The 18,663-nt window shown below is 46.1% G+C and overlaps 1 protein-coding gene across 1 annotated transcript in view; it reads right to left on the bottom strand.

Moving 5' to 3' along the window:
* CACNA1C (calcium voltage-gated channel subunit alpha1 C) overlaps window positions 1–18,663 on the bottom strand; it is a 609,830-nt gene that overhangs the window by 549,424 nt on the left and 41,743 nt on the right. Inside the window, exons 2-3 of the mRNA XM_063076446.1 lie at window positions 4,984–5,314; window positions 742–847 (exon numbers count right to left, since the gene is read on the bottom strand). Coding sequence (XP_062932516.1) covers window positions 742–847; window positions 4,984–5,314 — 437 coding nt within the window. The remainder of the gene's footprint in view (window positions 1–741; window positions 848–4,983; window positions 5,315–18,663) is intronic.

Genomic DNA, 18,663 nt, shown 5'->3' with positions numbered 1-18,663 from the left:
GGAGGCATCCCGGGAGTGCCACAATTTCGCCAACTGCATTCCAGAGCTCTTTTCCTCACATGCCCAGACAGAGCAAAGGCCTTTGTAATGACTTCATGCTTAGCCAAAAGTAAACACTCTCTCTACTTTTTCCATGGACAAATTCTAACCCCAAATTGCCTCCAACAGCCTCTCAACAATCCAAATGGAAAGCCTCCTTTCCCAAGAAAATAAAGCCTTTTTAACAGAATAATACATCTTGGCCGTAAAAGCAAACTTTCCTAAAAGCTTCCTAGAAATTATTTATCATGCAGCAATGCTACAGATCACCTGAGCAAACTGTACCAATGAAACAAATACACTTAATATAAATACAACAAATGATCCAGGAATAAATGCTCCAGCAAACACCTGTGCCTGCAACTTATGCAGCACATTTTGTAACACTCACAGGATTTGCTACTCAAAACACCCATGTGCACGCATGCGTGCACACATATATACATACATACACACACACACACACGCACCCAGAGTTCACCAATGCCTAAGTGGAATATTCTCTCTAAAAACAGGCTGTGATAAGACAGGCACTGATTTGAATAAAGAGCAAAACAGCACACAGGATCTAAGCTCTGCAGAGCTTTCATACATGTCAAACACACATTGCACTTATCTGCCACGCTCCAGCTTGAATCCATGTGATCAATCTCAGTTTTCCATCGAGTAAGGAAAGCAGAGACTTGAGCATGGTGGACTTACCAGGTTGGAATTGGTGGCGTTGGAATCATCTTCTGGAAAGGGAATATAGATCGCTAAGGCCACACAATTGGCAAAAATAGTCAGTAAAATAATTATTTCAAATGGTCTGAGGAAGGGAGTTAAGGAAGCTAATGTCACAGAAAGCACGAGTGAAACAAACATACTTCTATACATTTTTAAATGAATCAAATATTCATAAGAATTTTGTTTAAAAAATACATTCCAAGCCCCTTGTATTCTGAAAAGAAACATATGCCTTTTTAAGTGCTTCTAGTGGGTCCCCGCCAAAATTTTTCCTAATATGTCAAAAGCAGTGGAGGCCAGTCGCGTGCCAGAGTAAACACAGATTTCTAAAAACTTTTTTTCCCCTTATTTATTTAGATTGCATTTAACTTCATTTTCCCTCGTGTGTGCTTGGGTTGCTTTTAAAGAGCAGTGCCTGCTCCAGGCACCCCGTTCCCTCATGGCTTACCCACTGCCATCAGTGAACACGCTTGGGCAGGAGAGACAGGATAGTGGGATTTCAGGACAAAGCAACTTTTCATGTTTTTCATTGAAATTTGGAGATTTTAAAAATCTTTTAAAGTGAAGAGAGTTTTTTTTTTCCTTGTCCCTTACCCTCTGACAGCTTCCAGAGAACCTGAAACCCAGCCAGGGGTCTGAGAACCCCAAGAGCATGGCAGGATGGTACTATGGGAATAGAGAGGGGCAGCTGGCTCCCCGTAAGGCTCAGTTTCACCAGAACTTGTAAAGCCTCTTCACCTATGGAGGCCCTGCCTCTGGTGGGCCAGGCCTCCCTCCCACCTCCCAGGCCTCCTGACTTGCCCATTGGGATGTGCTGGGCTCCAGAGGGACAACTCGAGGCTTACTCACCACTAGCAGCACACTCTGAGGCTCCCATGCCCTGATTTCTTTACCAGAATATCAGGGCAAAATACACTCTCAAGAGAAAAGTGAGCAATTGTGATAATATCCCTTCCAGTGAGACCCACCCCACACCCACAACTGAAGGCCAGAAAGGAGAACCTTCACAGGAAGGGCCCAATTTACGCTCTTCCTGCTCTGCTCTCACCCTCCCCACCACACTGCCAAGCTTCCAGCCTAGTTCATAGTCTAAACAGGAGGAAGAGAGAGAGGGATGGTAGTTCCTGGGTGAAGGGACCAACCTAAGTCTCCCAGGGTAACTGTACTCACAAGTTAACACATTCTGAAGAAGGAAGAAACCTTAGAGATCTTCTAATCCAAACTCCTGAGGCCCAGAGAGCCTGAGAAACTTTCCTAAGGACCCACAGCAGGTTAATGACCAGCTGGGACTAGAACCCAGATATTCTCACCACCAAGTCCAGTGTTCACTCCCCTCTGCAGATGGCCTTATGACGTGTGTTCACAGGAAACCCCAGGCAGTGTTGCAGAATTCTGAAACTGGAAGGAATCTACATCATTGTCTTAGTGACTGATCCCATCAGCCCTGTCTCACAGAAGCTGTCGTTTCCTACGTGTACCTTGATATCAAAAAGATGGCATGCAGTGGACCTGTCCAACCTCCCAACTTTATAGATATGGAAAGTAAAACAACCTGCCTAAGATCCCAAGTTGACAGACAGCAGAGCCAGAATCAGGACCAGGACCCAGGCCGACTGACTAATCTTTTGCATCACGCTGCCCTTGAGCTGGCCAGGGAGCAAGTAGTGATGATGGAGCTGCCGATGCTGGTGCCAGTGCTGGTGACAGGAAGGACAGAGCTAACTTTACCAAGGGCTTACTCAGTGCCAGGCTCTGTTCTGACTGCTCTACACAAACACCCTGCATTGGAACGTGCAATTATTGTCCCCACTTCTAATTGAGGAAACTGAGGCACAGAAAGGTTAGATGTTAACTTGTCCAAAGTCACACAGCTAGTGGTGGGATAAGAACCAAACTCAGGACGTCCAGCTCCGGAATCCAGGTTTCTAAGGCTTACGCTATACTGATCTGTCTTAACAATACCTAAAGCATTTTTAGGAAGTCAGTTCTTTTAGCCCTCCTACCACATCACCACTCCCCTCCTAAACCTTTTCTTGTCTTTTCAGGAAAGTGATACTCAGCCCAGAGGCTGCTCAGTTTGGCTCCCATCATCTGGTGCCCTGTGCTCTCCCCACCAAGGCAAGGGCACAACAAGTCAACAGAGGCAGACCACAAATGTCAACTTGCTGCCTCCACCAAGGCGGGGTGACAGTTCAGCCTGGGGTGCTTCTTGTGTACCAGTTCCACCTCCTCCCCCACTCAGGCTATCCATCCATCATCTTAAGCTAAAAGTATGGGGCTAATGCCAGAGAACATAATGTGTAAAGATACCAATCAGGCAGATAAGAAAAGCCATCAGCAGAAAAGCAGAGGAGAACCAGGTGAGCCCTGGAAGCACTCTGTGTCACTCTGTGAAGACCAGATCATTTTTTAAACTGCCTTCTCTTCGTAATGACAGCTTCAGATTTCACTTTTTCAAGAACTGATTGGCTAATACACCCATATATCTCCTTACCTGTCCAGTCACCCTTCCAAGGCAATCTAGGAATGTCACCCAACTAGCACCACTGAGGCTGGGTCCACTTCCTCTCCTCCAGGTGGGGAGGCACATTCCCCACAGGGAGCAGGAGGAGTGGTGACTGTGGCCAGCCATGGGGTGGGCGTTGAGGCCCCAGATCCAGGTCCGACTGTGTCCCAGTGAAGCTGGATTGTGTCCCCTGAACATCTACCCTCGTGCCTATCTAGTCTTACCTAGTACCACTTAGTACTACAGGGGCTGTGAGAAGTGTGTGGATTTTGGATTCAGGGGAACCTGGATTTGAAACCCAGCTCAATCAATTACCAGCTGTGTGATCTAGTACAAGTTCTTTGGTTCTCTGGGCCTCACTGCCCTCCTCTCTGGGGTGCCTGACCTGCAGGGTCCCCCAGCTCTCCCGCTCCATGATTCTGCCATGAACAGCTATGAAAGCAGCTTGATGTGGCTCACCAAAGACGAGCCTCTGACCCAGTCATCCGGGGAGTGAAACCATGCTTGGCCACTCAGGACAGGCTGGCCAGCTCCACAGCAGCCACTTCTTTGAAATGCATTTTCTTAAGTTACTTTTGATTTGAGTTGGAGCTCAAACATTTATAGAACTAACATTTCCTGATAAACAGAGACTTTCTTCGGGTCATTATCTTTTACTTCGGACCACTACCCAAAACTCCAAATCTTTCCACAGAAACTCATTAACGAAACCTAACGCTCCCACCTGAACCCTGAGAGGCATGGTAGCCCTGCCTGAGTGAATTCTGGTTATAAAATGCTCAGCACTAAGCACCAGAGTTCTAGTCCCGTCTGTTACTGACCATATGACCCCAGAGAGTCTCTCCTGTGGGGCTTAACTTCATCATTCGTCAAAGTCAGGGTGGACCTAGAGATGTTTAAGGTCTTTTCCAAGCTCTATACCCCCATGATTCTTACAATGTTAAGGGGCTTATAATTCCACAGGGAGAGTCCAACCCTTAAAAGCCATTTTGTCTGAAGAACCAGTCACTGGTTTCTATATGTATGAAGTGGATCTGTGCTTTAAACTCCAGACCAGTGTTCTCAACTTTGGCTGCACTTTAGAATCCCCTGGAGAGTTTTTTAAAAAAAAAAAATGCCTGGGTGGAGCTCAGGTGCCTACAATTTGTTAAAACTGTACAGGTGATTCTAATGCGCAGTCAAGGCTAAGAACCACTGCTCCTAGGCCTGTGAGCCAAGAGCCAGGGTCACCGACCACTACCCTCTTGCCTCTCCTGGGCTCCATCACCCTAGACAGAGGTGAGGTCATGAAGCCATGTCAGTGCCATGACAAAGGAAGGGAAGAAGGTTTTGAAATAGCATGAAATGACTATTAACCCAATCACAGGAGTGGATCCCTGGGCAAGTTCAGCTACCTGAGATGATCTTTCACAGCTTCTTAGGCTCTTTTTCTCAAATGTTGCTTATTATATGGAGAGGGGGAAAAAAAAAAGCAAACCCTGGACAGCCTGTTTACAAGCAGATGCCTCAGCCCTGTCCCCATAGATTCTGATTGACCAAGTCTAGAGCGGGGCTTAGAACTCTGCATCTTAACAGCACCCCAGTGATGCAGATGCAGTAGGTCTAAGAATAGTTTGTAGGCTGAGCACTGGCAACACAGCCCGCTGCCTGGTAAGCTTGGAGGGCTGGCCCCACATTTGGGTCCCGGGAGCACCCTGCCTGGCCTAGAGCACAAAGGATATTTCCATTCGACAATGCTTATGCACGCCCTCCGGATAGGGTTCTTCAGGGTCAAGCAGAGCAGAGCACGGGGCGGGCGTGTGGCAGTTGCGCTGCCCTGCTTCTTGGGTTTCCCATACTGCTGCCGCTTCCGCTGCGTGGAGCTGACTGTGGAGATGGTCGCGTTGCCAGCACTGCCCATCAGCTTGGCCTGCCGTGCCGCATCAATGGCTGCCTGCCAGGACAGGGCTGCCCCCGGAGTGGGGATGTGCTCGGGGGCAAGCCCCGCGGCCGCATTGGCATTCATGTTGGCATGAGCTGGCCGCGGGCTCCCATAGTTGGAACCTGCAGGAAGAGAGGAAAGAGCACAACCATTACTGGAGAGAAAATAGGAGCACTTGTGACACGCTTTGGATCCCAGACTCACAATTTTTTTAAAAATTTTATTTCAGGCTATCGCAGGAGAGTGGGAGGTGGCATGTAAAAACGCTACTGTGAGATGCTGAGGAGAGAGAGCCAGGAAATCTAGTCCTAGTTCAGCCTAGTTCAACTGGTGACCTTGGACATGTCACTCCCCTCTCGAGTCTCGCTGCCTCATCTAAGGCAGGTAAGAGATGAGGCACGTGCACCACAGCATGAACAGACCTTAGTAGCACAGTGCTGGTGAGGAGAGGAGGATGCAGGAAAAGATAAAACACAATGCCACGTCTGTAAACGAAAACATATATTTATAAGAACACACACAAATAGGATGTTCATTAAAAAGAACAGAATGGTTGTTTAAGAGGCGTGAGGAGGAAAATGAGAGGAGGATATGGGGATAAGGAGGAAGAATGAATGAGTGAGTGAATATGAGCAGTCACTGCATGCATCAATGGTGACAGGTTCAATGAGCTGAAGGTGATGATTCACTCAACTCTTGGCACTTGAGTTCCAAAAAGCAAAAATAAATACAATAAAATGAGAAAGTTGGACCAAAGTAAGGTCACATCCAGGCACCTCAGACCCACCTGGGCACTGAGTCTTGGTTGAACAGGAATGGGTAGGGGGGCTCTGATGGTTTTAAGTCATGTCAGCAAATTCTTTGATGTCTGACATCCTGCTCATGGAGAAAGAAGATCTAGGCCCCTCCTCTTGAAATGAGGTTGGCCTTTGGTGACTGTTTTGACCAATAAAATACAGCAGAAGTGACACCCTGTGACTTCCAAGGCTAGGACAAAAAAGGCAGTGCTGCATCCTCCTGAGCCCTCAGGATGGCCGCTCTGGAGGAAGCCCCCAGGGGAGGCAGCCCCACAGTCCTGGGCCACCATGCTGTGGAGAAGCCCAAACCAGCCTCCACGAAGAGACCACATGGAGAAAGATTCCTGGCCAGTCCCCAGCCACTACAGTCACCTGACTGCCACCTCATAGGAGACCCCAAGCCACAATGCCCCAAATCAGGAAGTTCCTGAATTCCTGACATCCAGAAACTATGAGGGAGAACAAGGTGTTTGCTGTTGTGAGCCATTTCCTTTGGTATCTGGGAAAAGGAGCTGTGTGTAGCAAGGGTTGGCAGGGTAGGAGTAGAGGGACACTGTCATGAAGGAAGCCTGGGTAGGAACCAGGGAAATCCAGAGAGGCCAACCTGAGTAGGGAAGCTGCACTGCTCTGGTTTAAAGGCATCAAAGCTTCAAGACTATCCCTGAGATACCACTATTCGCTTGGCAGACACTCTGTGGTTGTTAGGCTGGATGTCTCATCCTAGCACCCGAAGGTTTGCCAAGTGATCAGCTCAGCCTGGGCCCACACCTGAATCTTCCAGAACAGATGTATGACCTGGAGACTTGGTACTGCTAGTCAACTGGCCAGGTGCAGCAGGATCAAGAAAATCCACAGAGAACAGGGTGTTACTGTGGGCAATGGGCCTGACCTCTGGATGCCACTTCGGTTGCTTGGCAGACTGTTGCCGAAGCAGCCAGACCAGCTGCACGTACGTCACTTCTGAGTCCACCCACGATGACCTTTCTCTGATCAGTGTACACAAGGTCCTTCCAGGGAAGCTGCTGGGCCCAGAACCAACTGCCTTGTGGAGCCCCGTCCCTCTCCTCACCTGTGACTCACTAGGATACAGATGAACACCTGCTGCCTCTGCCAGCCACCTTCCCAGCTCTTATCTTGGGCTGTCCTTCTATGTTTCACCTCCAAGATAACTTTGTTCCCAATGGGAACTGCTTTCTAGAACCTATCACCCCACCACCACCCCTTTCCCCCACAGGAACCTGTTAAGAACACATGAGCCAGCTTAGGCAGACAGAACATTCTCACCTGGAGGGAGCCTGTCCCAGAGACAGAACCTCAACGATCTCATGGGATTCCTGCATCCAGCCATGCCTGAAGTCAGCCCCACCCTGAGCCACAGGCAAGGGAGATGGGGAGGCCTCTCAGGGCTGGCCTCCACTAGGGCTGTACGAGAAAACTTCAAAAAGTTCATGGAGAGATTCTTATCTTTCAATTCTATTTTCCACGAACTTTTTGAAGTACCCTTGTACTTCAAGGCCCTGCTTAGCCTCCCTTCTCCAAGTAACCTTCCCCATCGACTATGATGACTAAGTTACTGAAGTAACTTAGCTTAATCTAATATGAATTGGTTCTCTGTCCCTTGCAACCACCAAAGATGCTTGCTCAGCGGCCAAAGCTTATACCTGGCTGGGCTGTCATTTCTGGCAGATTCCAAAGTCTATATCCTTTCCATCACATCAGTGACAGCAAATTTCAACTCTTAAGCCTACTAATTGACATCACTGTCCAGAATGCTATATTTAAAGGATTCTGAGACTTTTCTGAGTACAGGAGGAAAGCATATCATGATAGATTAGTGATGTCTGCCACGGGACAAAGGGTAGGGAATGCTATCACAGACACCATGCGTGTACCACCCCTGAGTGATACCAAGATGAGCACAGCTACTCAGCCGCCTCTGGTGCCAAGGCAGTTGCTCTTGTACTGTGGCTTTCTGGTCCCTGTGGCACTGGAGCCCCAAGCCCACTCCCAAGGCCTGGAAAGTTGCCCCTTTGCTAGACCCAGTTCAAGACTACAGAGAAAAAACTAAAAGGATGGATTTGAATTTATTAAAGCACCTGAAGCACAAGAACTACTTTAATAACCAGCAAGCACGAGTATCTCCATTTAACACATAAGAAAACAAAGGAGCATATGACTCATTAAAGGTCACACAGTGAGACAATGGAAGATTTCTGCAGCATGCACAGGACTCACAGTTAACTAGACTAGATGCCTGCCCCTCAGCTCTCTCTCTCACACACAGAGCATGCACCTCCTACCAGGTTTCGTGGGCCTTGAGATGGAAGGGCTGTATTTCTGACCCCAAGAACATCCTTTATATTTAATATGATCTTCATGTGACAACATCCACGACACTAACAGCCCAGTAGTAACCTCAGGGCACCCCTGGGGTGAATGAAAGTGGAAGGTGTCCCTGTTTATATTTGCTGCACTGCAGCAGCCAAGTCCAAGCACCTAACTTCCTGTCTTTCTTGGTCCACCAGAGAGGGCTGGAACTCTAACTGTGTTCCGTTCAATCTGTGGTTTATAATTTTTTCTTCCTAGATGCTCTGTTTGGCATTGACAAAATTTAATATATTCTATTTCAGTTCCTGGACTAACTCACCCTCCACGCACATGAAAGCACCATGTTCCCCTGCTGTTGGCCTGCCCAGACCCCAGCTCTACTCATGACAAGCCCTCTACATCCCATAGCGCCCCAAGATCACCATCTTCAAACCCAAGTCTTTGTCCTCACCCCCTGCAATGTCCTCACTCCCCCTCTTTCACATTAGCTGCCAGTTCCAAAAACCAAGCAGTCCCAGGAGTTTCTGGACAACACTTGGGAAGAGGGCAGAAAGCACTGGGCCTGAGAATATACCCATTGCACAGGAAGGCTGAGTGCAGGTGTCCCATGCACCCCAAGCATGAGCAGAGGCTTCCAAAGAGCAAGATAGCAGCCACCTCCACAGCCAAGGGGTAGTTCTGAAAACCAGTCTTGGTAGTCTGACTTCTGAGCCCCCCCACTCCATGGGGAGCCTTATTTATATCGTGAGCCGTTCCCAGAGCATGAGGACCTCTCTGGAGGACACCATCTGGAGAAAGCACATGCAAATAGGCCCATAGGGAAAAATGGAATGTCAACCTCTCCCTACCCAGAGGACAAGAAAACAACCTTCAGTATTTTGGTCCTGGCAGCTCTGAGCATGGGTACAGCCCTGTGACATGACTAAAGGCACTGACACCATATAAACAGAGCCATATGCAGGGGAGACAGGTGTGGCCTCCCAGGGCTGGCCTCCACTGGGGCTGTACTTCAAGGCCTATTTAGCCTCACTGTTTTCAAGTAACTATCTGCCACCCGCTGTGATGATTCCCCACCCAGACCTGAGGTTCTGTGAGTACCTGTAGGTCACCCACAACAAGCTGGCTCAACTATCCAATAATCCCAGGAATGGAAAACTCTCATCTCTGGCTCAATGTTTTTGAATCCAAAGTAGTGCCATGAAGGTAGGGCAGGCAGCATTGTGCCCCTGATGGCTTTTATTAGCACAAAATAACCATCCAATGCAAAGAAAACAATTTTCAAATTATGAAGCTGATTCAAAGCTGTCTCCTGGCTGCCAGCTGAAAAGATGCCACCGTGTAAGTTTGCTCTGGCTCCTGGACTTACGAGGCTATTTCCATTGGTGCTCTCATCCCTGAAGGTGCCCCAGAGCAGCAGCTTAGCAGATCAGGCCAAACACCAACAGGTAGGTGCCCCACAGCAGGGCTCTCTTTCCCGGACATAAGAAAATGACTCCCATTTGTCAAATGGCCCAGCTCCCCTGGAGATAGCAGCAACTCCCTCTTCTTGCACACAGGTGCTGCTGCTCAGATGGACAAGGATGAGGACAAGACCCCAGCACAGACTGGTCAGCTTCATGTCACGCTGCTTAGCAAGGGTCCAAGTGAGGAGTCCAAGTCAGGAGACAGTGGCTCATGCTTCCCTGGTATCTCTGTGACTGAGGCTTGGCACTGGGGACATGAAAGGTGTTCAGTGACAAAACAATTGATTCTTTTTTTTCTTTAATCTATCTCCACTCATGTACCTGATCCAGGCCTGAGGGTCATATCCCTGAAAATGCTCAACATCTATATGCTAAAGACTGTAACAGTAATGATGTCATGCTAATGATGAAGGTGGACTACTACAGTGTTCTTTAGAAAGAACATTGTTGTAGTCAGTCCATCTATGCCCTAAAGAATGGGCTTCTTCTCAAGCCAGTAGGTTCTTCCTCTTACTTCTTGGGTGTGATAGAGGGGGAGAAGTTTTGAGGAGAGAGGCTGTGAGTGATGATTTCCATCTCCCATGCCACCACCCTGGTCCAGGCCACCCTCCATATACTGCCCAGAAATGTTGCAGTAGCCCCCACCCACCCTCCGACAGTTCTCATTTCTACTCTTGCCTGCCCCCAATCCAATCTCCATGCAGCAGCCAAAGTGACCTTTTAGAAACATAAATCATAGATCAGGACCTGTCATCCCCTAGTTAAATCCCTTCAAAATCCAAAGTCTTTGCCATGGCTTATGAAGCCCACATTGGCTGGCCTGGGCCCACTTCTCTGAGATCATCTCATCCTGTCTCTGGCTGGTCCAACCCACTCCTGATGTACTGGCCTCATCTCATGCTTCACACATGCTAGGTCCTTGTCTGCCACAGTGCCTCTGCATGTAGTGAGATCACTCTTCCCTCTGCTCTTCACTGGTGATTCCTTCTCACACTTCAGGTGTGGGCTTAGATGATTCCTTCTTAAAATCCCCAATCCAAATAAGCAGAACTCAAACACTAGCTGCCAGTGTTCTCCCTACCTCCCTGCATCCATGCCGCCCTCGAATAAAGATGCCTAAACCCCCTGGCACCATAAAGAGATCCCCAACTAGCCATATGTGTAGAAAAAGGCATGGGGCTACTGACCTGCTTTGACAGCACGGCCCCCTCTTCAGCCTCAGTAACTTCTGCAGTGAACAAAGGCAGGTCACTCCTAATGAGCAGCCCTGGTACACACAGAGACAACCCAGATTGACTCGCAGACAACAAGAAGCAGCAGGTCGCCCCTAGAAAGCAGAGAGCTGCAAATGAATTTCCTCCTGAAGTCCTGACTGCTTAGCAATCCCTGCAGTGTGAAGGAAATGCTTTCTCTCGGGCCATGGTGTCACCCAAGATCACTGCAGAAGCCCATTTAGCTCTTGCTGTCTGCCATCTCACTGTGTTAGCAAGGGGCTTACATTCTCTTTAAGAGTGTAGCAGCCAATCTGAAACAGAACCCGTACTTTCTCTGCCCATTAAAGACCAAACAACTAGAAAGCAGGAGGCCATTAATCTTCCCTGTCTATTGCCTCACAAAGACAGCTGGAAGATGCACCAGGGAGGATACTGTCTCTTGGTCTTAGAAGACAGCCCAAGGCCTGTCCATCTCAAGCCCAGTGGTGCTCACTCACAGAAGGATCAGGTGTGGCTTAGCACCACATGGCAGGTGGTGGCCTGGTGGACTGACTAGCTCACAGCTCTTCCAACCTCCTTCTACTCTGCCATCCTAGACTGCAGAGGCTAGAGAGCTAAAAACAACAATTCCCAATCTCCCTTGTAACTAGAATTCCTGATCCAACTCTGGGACTGGCCAATCAAGAAATGAATTGAAACTAAGTCAGGTGGGGAGAGCGTCTATTTTGCGGTATAGAGCTGGCAAGCCCTGCCCATGGCTTCCTGACACCTGATTGTGGGTAAGGTGGTGTGACCCTGGAGCCAGCTCCTGGCACAGTGACTTCCACATTCCCCAGCTTCCTAACTGTACCAGAGCCGCAGTTCCCTTGGCAGACCTGTCCTGCAGTGTTTTTCTGGGATTCATTCCTGCAGGCCCAGCCCAGAACCTGATCTCCCACTCTTCCAATTATTTCATAAGCCCTTAAATCCCTGTATTAAGTATCTTTGCTCTTAAAATGGCTCCAGCAGTTTCTGTTATAGGTCTGAACCTTGACTGAGACATATAATCTATACAACACTGTCCAATACAACTTTTACAATAATAGCAAAAGTGCTATAATTTTGGGCTGCCCGATGTGGTAGTCACATGTTAATATTGAGCATGTGAAATGTAGCTAGTACAACTGAGGAAATACGTTTTAAATTTTATTTAATTTTAATTAATTTACATTTAGATAGCCATATGTGGCTAGAGGCTACCATATTGAACACTACAGGTCTCCGCTAAGAGAAATCATCAAGGGAAGAGCATGATGAGGAATAAGGTGTGAGAAGTAAGAATACTAAAACAGCACGTAATGCTAAATTGTGAAAAACCTTTAAAAAAAAAGAAATCAAGAACTGATTCAGATGTTGACGGGTGGGTGGATTTTCTGATCAGGAAATAACCACACTATGCAAAAAGACATATTTTCAAATCATGAGAGATTCTAAGATCCAACAAACAGCATAGAAACCAAAAGTCTTTTTTTCAGTGTCTAATACTCTAGACAAATGAATGAGAAACTAATTTTTTCTCAGTGGGCAGATGGAAAAGCTGACATTTCTCCCCAACCTAAATGAGAGAGGGCCCCAGAACATCCCAGCTGAGATGGAGACCCTCTCACCAGATTGAGCCCCCAGTGCATTTTCTGAATGTGTCAACCATGATGCTATGCATCTAACTCCTTTTTCCTCCTACCTGAGCTATTTTCAGCAGCATTCTCTTACACTCTCTGCCTTCCTCGTCCCTCACCCTGCTACAGACACAGTTCATGAGAGATGAGGATGCTTAGAACAGGCCCCATGACCACAGTAGTCAACTCTGCTCCAAAACAAAGGGACAGTGAGGGACCAAGGACATCTGTGGCTATCTCCCCAGCTCAATGGATCAGGTGCTGCCTTAAATAAAACTGTCTCTTTTCCATTCTACATCCCACCTGCCCCTGATGACCAAGGCAAAGGCAGGAAGGAAGGCAGAGAACATGGAGCATTTCAGAGGCCCAAGCCAAATGGAAAAGTTGTAAAGTTTCTGGCATTCACATCTTCTAGGGATCCAGCAAATTAAACCTCTTCTCTGTTCTTTATGGGGCAGCTGGTTGAAAGAAGGTAAAGAAAGGAAAAGGAATCCTAGCAGGGAATCCCACCAGAAGCAAACCACTGGCAGAGAACCAAAAGGCCTCAGCTAGAGGACCCTGATCAAAATGCCATTTCCCCACTGGCACTCAAGGGCTCTCATATTGACATCAGAGAGTACTAGGAAGAAATCAACCTGATAGATACACAGAGCTAAACCATCACCTTCAACCAAAGATGATGAACTGCAATAATAAAATACTTCTTTCCCTTATTTCCAAGCATGGCGAGGAGTGAAATCTTGACCTCTTGTTATTTGCACTAAGGCATCTATCACCACCTGGTAAGAGCAAAACTAAATTATAGGCCCTAGTTGAGGATTAATTCCAGTTTATCAAAAGTCAGCATTTCAGTGTTTTAAGTGTGACAACAAAGCAGCCTTTGCAGTGAAAAGACAGACCTGATCCTGACTGATGACAGATACTCAGCTAGAAAAGTGGGAAATCCTTCACGTTGTTGGTGTCCAGGGAACAGGCAGGGGGTACAGAAAATGAAGAAGAGTGACACAGGAGCCTGCACAACACCAACAAGACCCAGACAGTGGCTCAGCCTCTTGTTGCTTCAGCTGATGAATGCCTGAGATGAGTTAACTCTAATATTTGGGTGCTTCTTATTCTCCTAACAATCCATGAGCTGCTTGAGAGCAGAAACCAGTTTTGTGGCCTCAGAAATCCTAGTACAGTGGTTGTTAGTAGGTGTTCAAAACAAACTTTCTGCATGGAAGTTATTTTATAGAACTTTTATTTGCCCTTCAAAGGTTTCTGGGCAGAAGTTTACAGGGATGATACTACTCGGTTATTTAAAGTTAGTATGTATGCCGTATGTTAAATGAACATTTGTTTCTTGTTCCCCAAGGGAAGTCCCAAGAAGCAAGAACCCTTGTCTATTTTGTTCACTGCTGTATTCCCCAGAGCCCAGAACAGCCTGGAGGGTGGTATGCGTGCAATGAAAATGTGTTGAATGAATGAATAAATATCTAAAAATGTAACTGTCCCCAAAATTTCCTTCCCATAATATTAGTTCCTTCCCATAATATTAATTACAAGACTCTGTCCCATGACATGAGAGGTTTTGTCTCTTTGGCCCATTTTACTGCTAGGAAAGCAGGGGCATAGAGAGAGTGCACCTTTCCCAGTCACCAGATCTAGGACACAGGAGGCAGTGCTATCTTGTGAAGACAGTTTTTAGTATACTCAGTGGCCTGACTACTTCCTTGTCACCATCTGGGAGGGGGGAGTGACAGGAAGTCTCCATTGGCTAATACTCACTCACCCTGCACATTTACTGTCACCCACTTAAGTGGGCAGGGCACCTTTAGAAACCAGAAGTAACTGCTCTAACTCCATCTCGTGCCTCTGAATGCCCAGCCGGACAGGCTAGGAGGTGACCTGGTGGAACAGCTCAGTGGTCCCTGCAGCCCAGGTGTGACCCTGCTCCTGAGGTTCAGAGCTCAGAGCCCACAGACCCCAAAGACCCAGACACTTGAGCAGTGGTCCTGTGCTGTGAGGACAACTGAGCCCTGCCCCGTGCCTCCTGCACTTCACCAGAGGGAAGCATGCTCTGACACAGCCCATGAGGAAAGCAAGTTAGCATTCTGTAAGCAGCGTCAAGAATTCCAGCACTGGGCCACCCTTGTCAGAAGCCACCCTAAGGACTAATCCAAGACTCCGGCAAAGCAATGTACCTGAGTTTTTACCACAGTGTGAATTATACTAATACAAAATTAGAAATAACTTAAAAGCCCATCACTGGGGTGCTGGTTAGATACAGCAATGCTTATCCATATGACAGAATTTTAGGAAGCCAGAAAAATTACATTTTGAAAAATATTAAATAATATAGAAAAAATTTTTTACAACATAATATTAAGCAACGGGAAAAGGATCCAAAAAGAAAAAAAAAAAAAAAATAGACACACACACACACACACACACACACACACACGATATTTTTTTTCATAGAAGAAAGACCAGAAGGAAACACATAAAAATAGTACTAGTGGTTATCTTTAGGTGGCGAGTAACATTTATTTGCAGAGAGGCAATACAGCTGAGCAGTTAGGGGTATGGTCTGGAAACCAGGCAGACTGGATCCAGATTCTAGCTCTGCCAGTTACAAGTCTGTGTGACTTGAACAGTCTCATAACTTCTCTGTACCTGAGTTCCTCATTTGTAAAATGCAGGTAACAACAGTGCCTATCTCATAGCATTGCTGCAGCAATCAAATGAGTTAATAAATGTAAAACTCTCAAAATAGTGCCTGAGAGTGAGAGCCTTATAAGTACTAGCTATTTTTTATTATTCTATTTTTCAAATTCTGTACAATAAGTAATTCTTTGGTAATCATAAAGAAAAAAAAAAGTTATGTTGTCTAAGTATACAGTACTTCCAGAATTACTCTGGCTAAACCAATCCCAGACAGATTCTCATCCAGTGGCTGACAGTCCCACTCTGGAAGGGGGCATACGGATCAACCTAGCAAACAGGCTGCCGCCCTTCCTAACCTGCCTGAAGCCTCTTCCTCCTAATCCCCAGCACCACAGGAAAATACAAGCATCTGCCTGCAGCCTCAGAGAAAGAAACAAGAAATCCCACGAGAACTCAGCATGCCCCTCTTGGCAGCCCCTGCTGACTCCAACCTAAGCTGTGGACAAAAGATAACTTGCACCCTGTGTTTCCCGCTGTGGCTCTCTGTAAACAGAAGTATCTGGTAAAGTAAAATGGTTGATTTGAAAATTAGCCAAGAAACATGGGCAAGATCCTTTCCCTTTTCTTTTCATCATGGTTTTTAAAAACCAATCCATTTCATGTATACTCTACTCCATGAAGTATAAATTCGGATGTGCACCTGGAGTAAAAGACACCAGGACTCTGAGTCAGGAGACCTAGAGCCTGAATCCAGGTCTGAGATGTGGGGTCCATATAACCACAAGCCCTTGGAAGAAGTCAGAGCAGAACCAGATATCAGAGAGTGTGAGAACCCAGGCCGCCGACTCTGTGACCAACCCTCATAACACCAGCAATACTGCCAAGTACCAAGCGATATACTCTTCTCTGTGCCTCAATTTACCCATCTGTAAAACAGAGATAATAATACATTCATTACAGGACAATCGTAAAGACTAAATGACTTTTTGTCTACGAAAGTACTACCCAAATATAAAGTATTATTTAATAAGAATCATTCCACAGATACCCACACATAAAATCTCAGGGTATCGAAGAAAAATTCCTCATTCCAATGAAGTGAAATACAACATGAAAGCTGTTTCACAAAAAACATTTTTTTCCCAGAAGCACATCCTCCTTATTAGTAACCACCTCTTAAAAATTGCTGCATTTCACACACAAATATTAATGGTGTCAGTTTATGAATAAGTGGATCTATCTAGAGAATTCTATCTATATGTATATTATATAATATATCTATACAGAGAATTCCAGAGATCTTTGAAAATGGTGCTCCATTTTCTCTATTAGTGAAAGGCTCTGAAATTCTCCCATTATCAGGGATTGCACTATATAGGGAGAGGGGGCAACCCCACATATTTACACACTAAAAACATTACACAAAAGCACTCATACATGGCCTATCTGTCCTACTCCTAGATGGCTCTAGTTCGCATTAAGGCAGGACAAAAGAAATAGCATTAGTTTATTCCTATACACTCACAGGCCATTTAATAACGATGCTTTGTATAAAGTATAATGCTACTTTCATTTAGAAAAGTCAAAGCCATTTATCTTATTAATCCTCAAAAAACCTCTGGCAGACAGCAGGCAGACAAGAAGGTGAGTGCAACAAAAAAATATGCAAGTTCCCCTGAGGCTGCTGCTCCTTGGTAAATATTAAGTCTCATATGGATATGAAGCTATTTTGACTCTTTCCCAAGTTTGGTGGGGAAAGAACTAGGCCAGAAGTCAAGAGATCTGAATTCCAGTCTCAGCTCCATCACCCACTTGCTCTGTGCACTCAGGCAAATCACTTTCCTTCTTTGACTCTCAATTTCCTCTTCTTCAGGACAAGGAGGCTCACCCAGACACCATATGAGGTCCTTCTAGCTCAGACATGCAGGTCCCAGGGCTCTTTGGTGCAGGCATCTCACTGCAGCCCTCACCTCTCTAACCGACCTAACCCTACCAGCCCCCCAGTACCTGGATCTCCTCCCCGTTGACCTCAAAGGCATGGCTGAATAAAGCATGACCCAACAGCCACTTCCTCCACTCACTGGCTGGGCTCTCTCAGCTGGAGGGGTGGCCTTGAGTGCTCAGCTGCCCCTAGCGGCTCCCAACAATTTGCCTGTGCTCACCAAGTTCAACCTTAGCCAGCAAGGGCAACACAGGGAATACAACCCTCTAGCCCACATTTCTCTTCTAGTTCATTATCTCAGGGTTTTCCCAGTTCTCCTGGGGCTCACCATGATTAACATGAAAGTCCTCAAAGCCACATAGGGTACTTCACACCTATTAAGACAGCTATTATCAAAAAATCAGAACATAACAAGTGTTGATGACGATGTGGAGAAATTGGAACCCTTATGCATTGCTGGATGGCAATGTAAAACAGTGCAGCCACTACAAACAGAAGAGAGTTCCTCAAAAAATTAAACAATTCTATTAAAATTTCTATTTTAAAAATTCTATTAAAAACAGTTCCTCTAAAAAATTAAACAAAAATCCAGCAATTCTACTTCTGGGGATACAGCCAAAAGAAGTGAAGTCTGGGACTTGAAAAGATATTTGTACACCAATGTTCACAGTAGCATCATTCACAATAGACAAAAGATGGAAACAACCCAGTGTCCATCAATGGATGAATGGGTAAACAAAATGTGGTACATCCATACAATGGAGTATTGCTCAGCCTTAAAAAGGAATGAAATTCCAACACATGCTACAACATGGCTAAGCCTTGAAGACATTATGCTAAGTGAAGCCATACACAAAGGACAAACCTTGTATGATTCCATTTATGAGGTAACTAGAATAGTCAAATTCATAGAGAGAAAAAGTAGAAAAGAGGTCGCCAGGGCCTGGGAGTTGGGGAAAATGGAGAGTTAATAGGTACAGAGTTTTGGTTTAGAATAATGCATTAGTTCTAGAGATGGATGGTAGTGATGGTTACATAACAATGTGAATGTACTTAATGCTACTAAATTGTACACTTGAAAATAGTTAAAATGGTAAATTTTGTAACACACACACTTTTTTTTTTTTTTTACCATAATAAAAATTAATTTTTTTTTAAAAAAGCCAAAGGGCTGAGTGTTAGAGTGCTTGGAAGAACATCCCAAAAGGAAGGGTAGCTGGGAAGGGAAGTCTGTCCTTCTCAGGAAGACATGCTAGAAGGTGATGCATTTGGAATGTAAGATATTCAAGATGTCCCTCAGGAAGGGGACGGGAGTGAATTTAGACCAGTCCAGAGAGAAGGTATGTGGCAGGACAAATCTCTACCCCAGACAAGTGCTTCCCTAGTGCCCTCGCATGTGACACAGAGAAGGATGCAAAAAAATTTG

The sequence above is a fragment of the Cynocephalus volans genome, chromosome 1 (assembly GCF_027409185.1).
Source record: "Cynocephalus volans isolate mCynVol1 chromosome 1, mCynVol1.pri, whole genome shotgun sequence".
NCBI classification, from domain to species: domain Eukaryota; kingdom Metazoa; phylum Chordata; class Mammalia; order Dermoptera; family Cynocephalidae; genus Cynocephalus; species Cynocephalus volans.
This window is presented reverse-complemented; position numbering and strand designations above follow the sequence as displayed.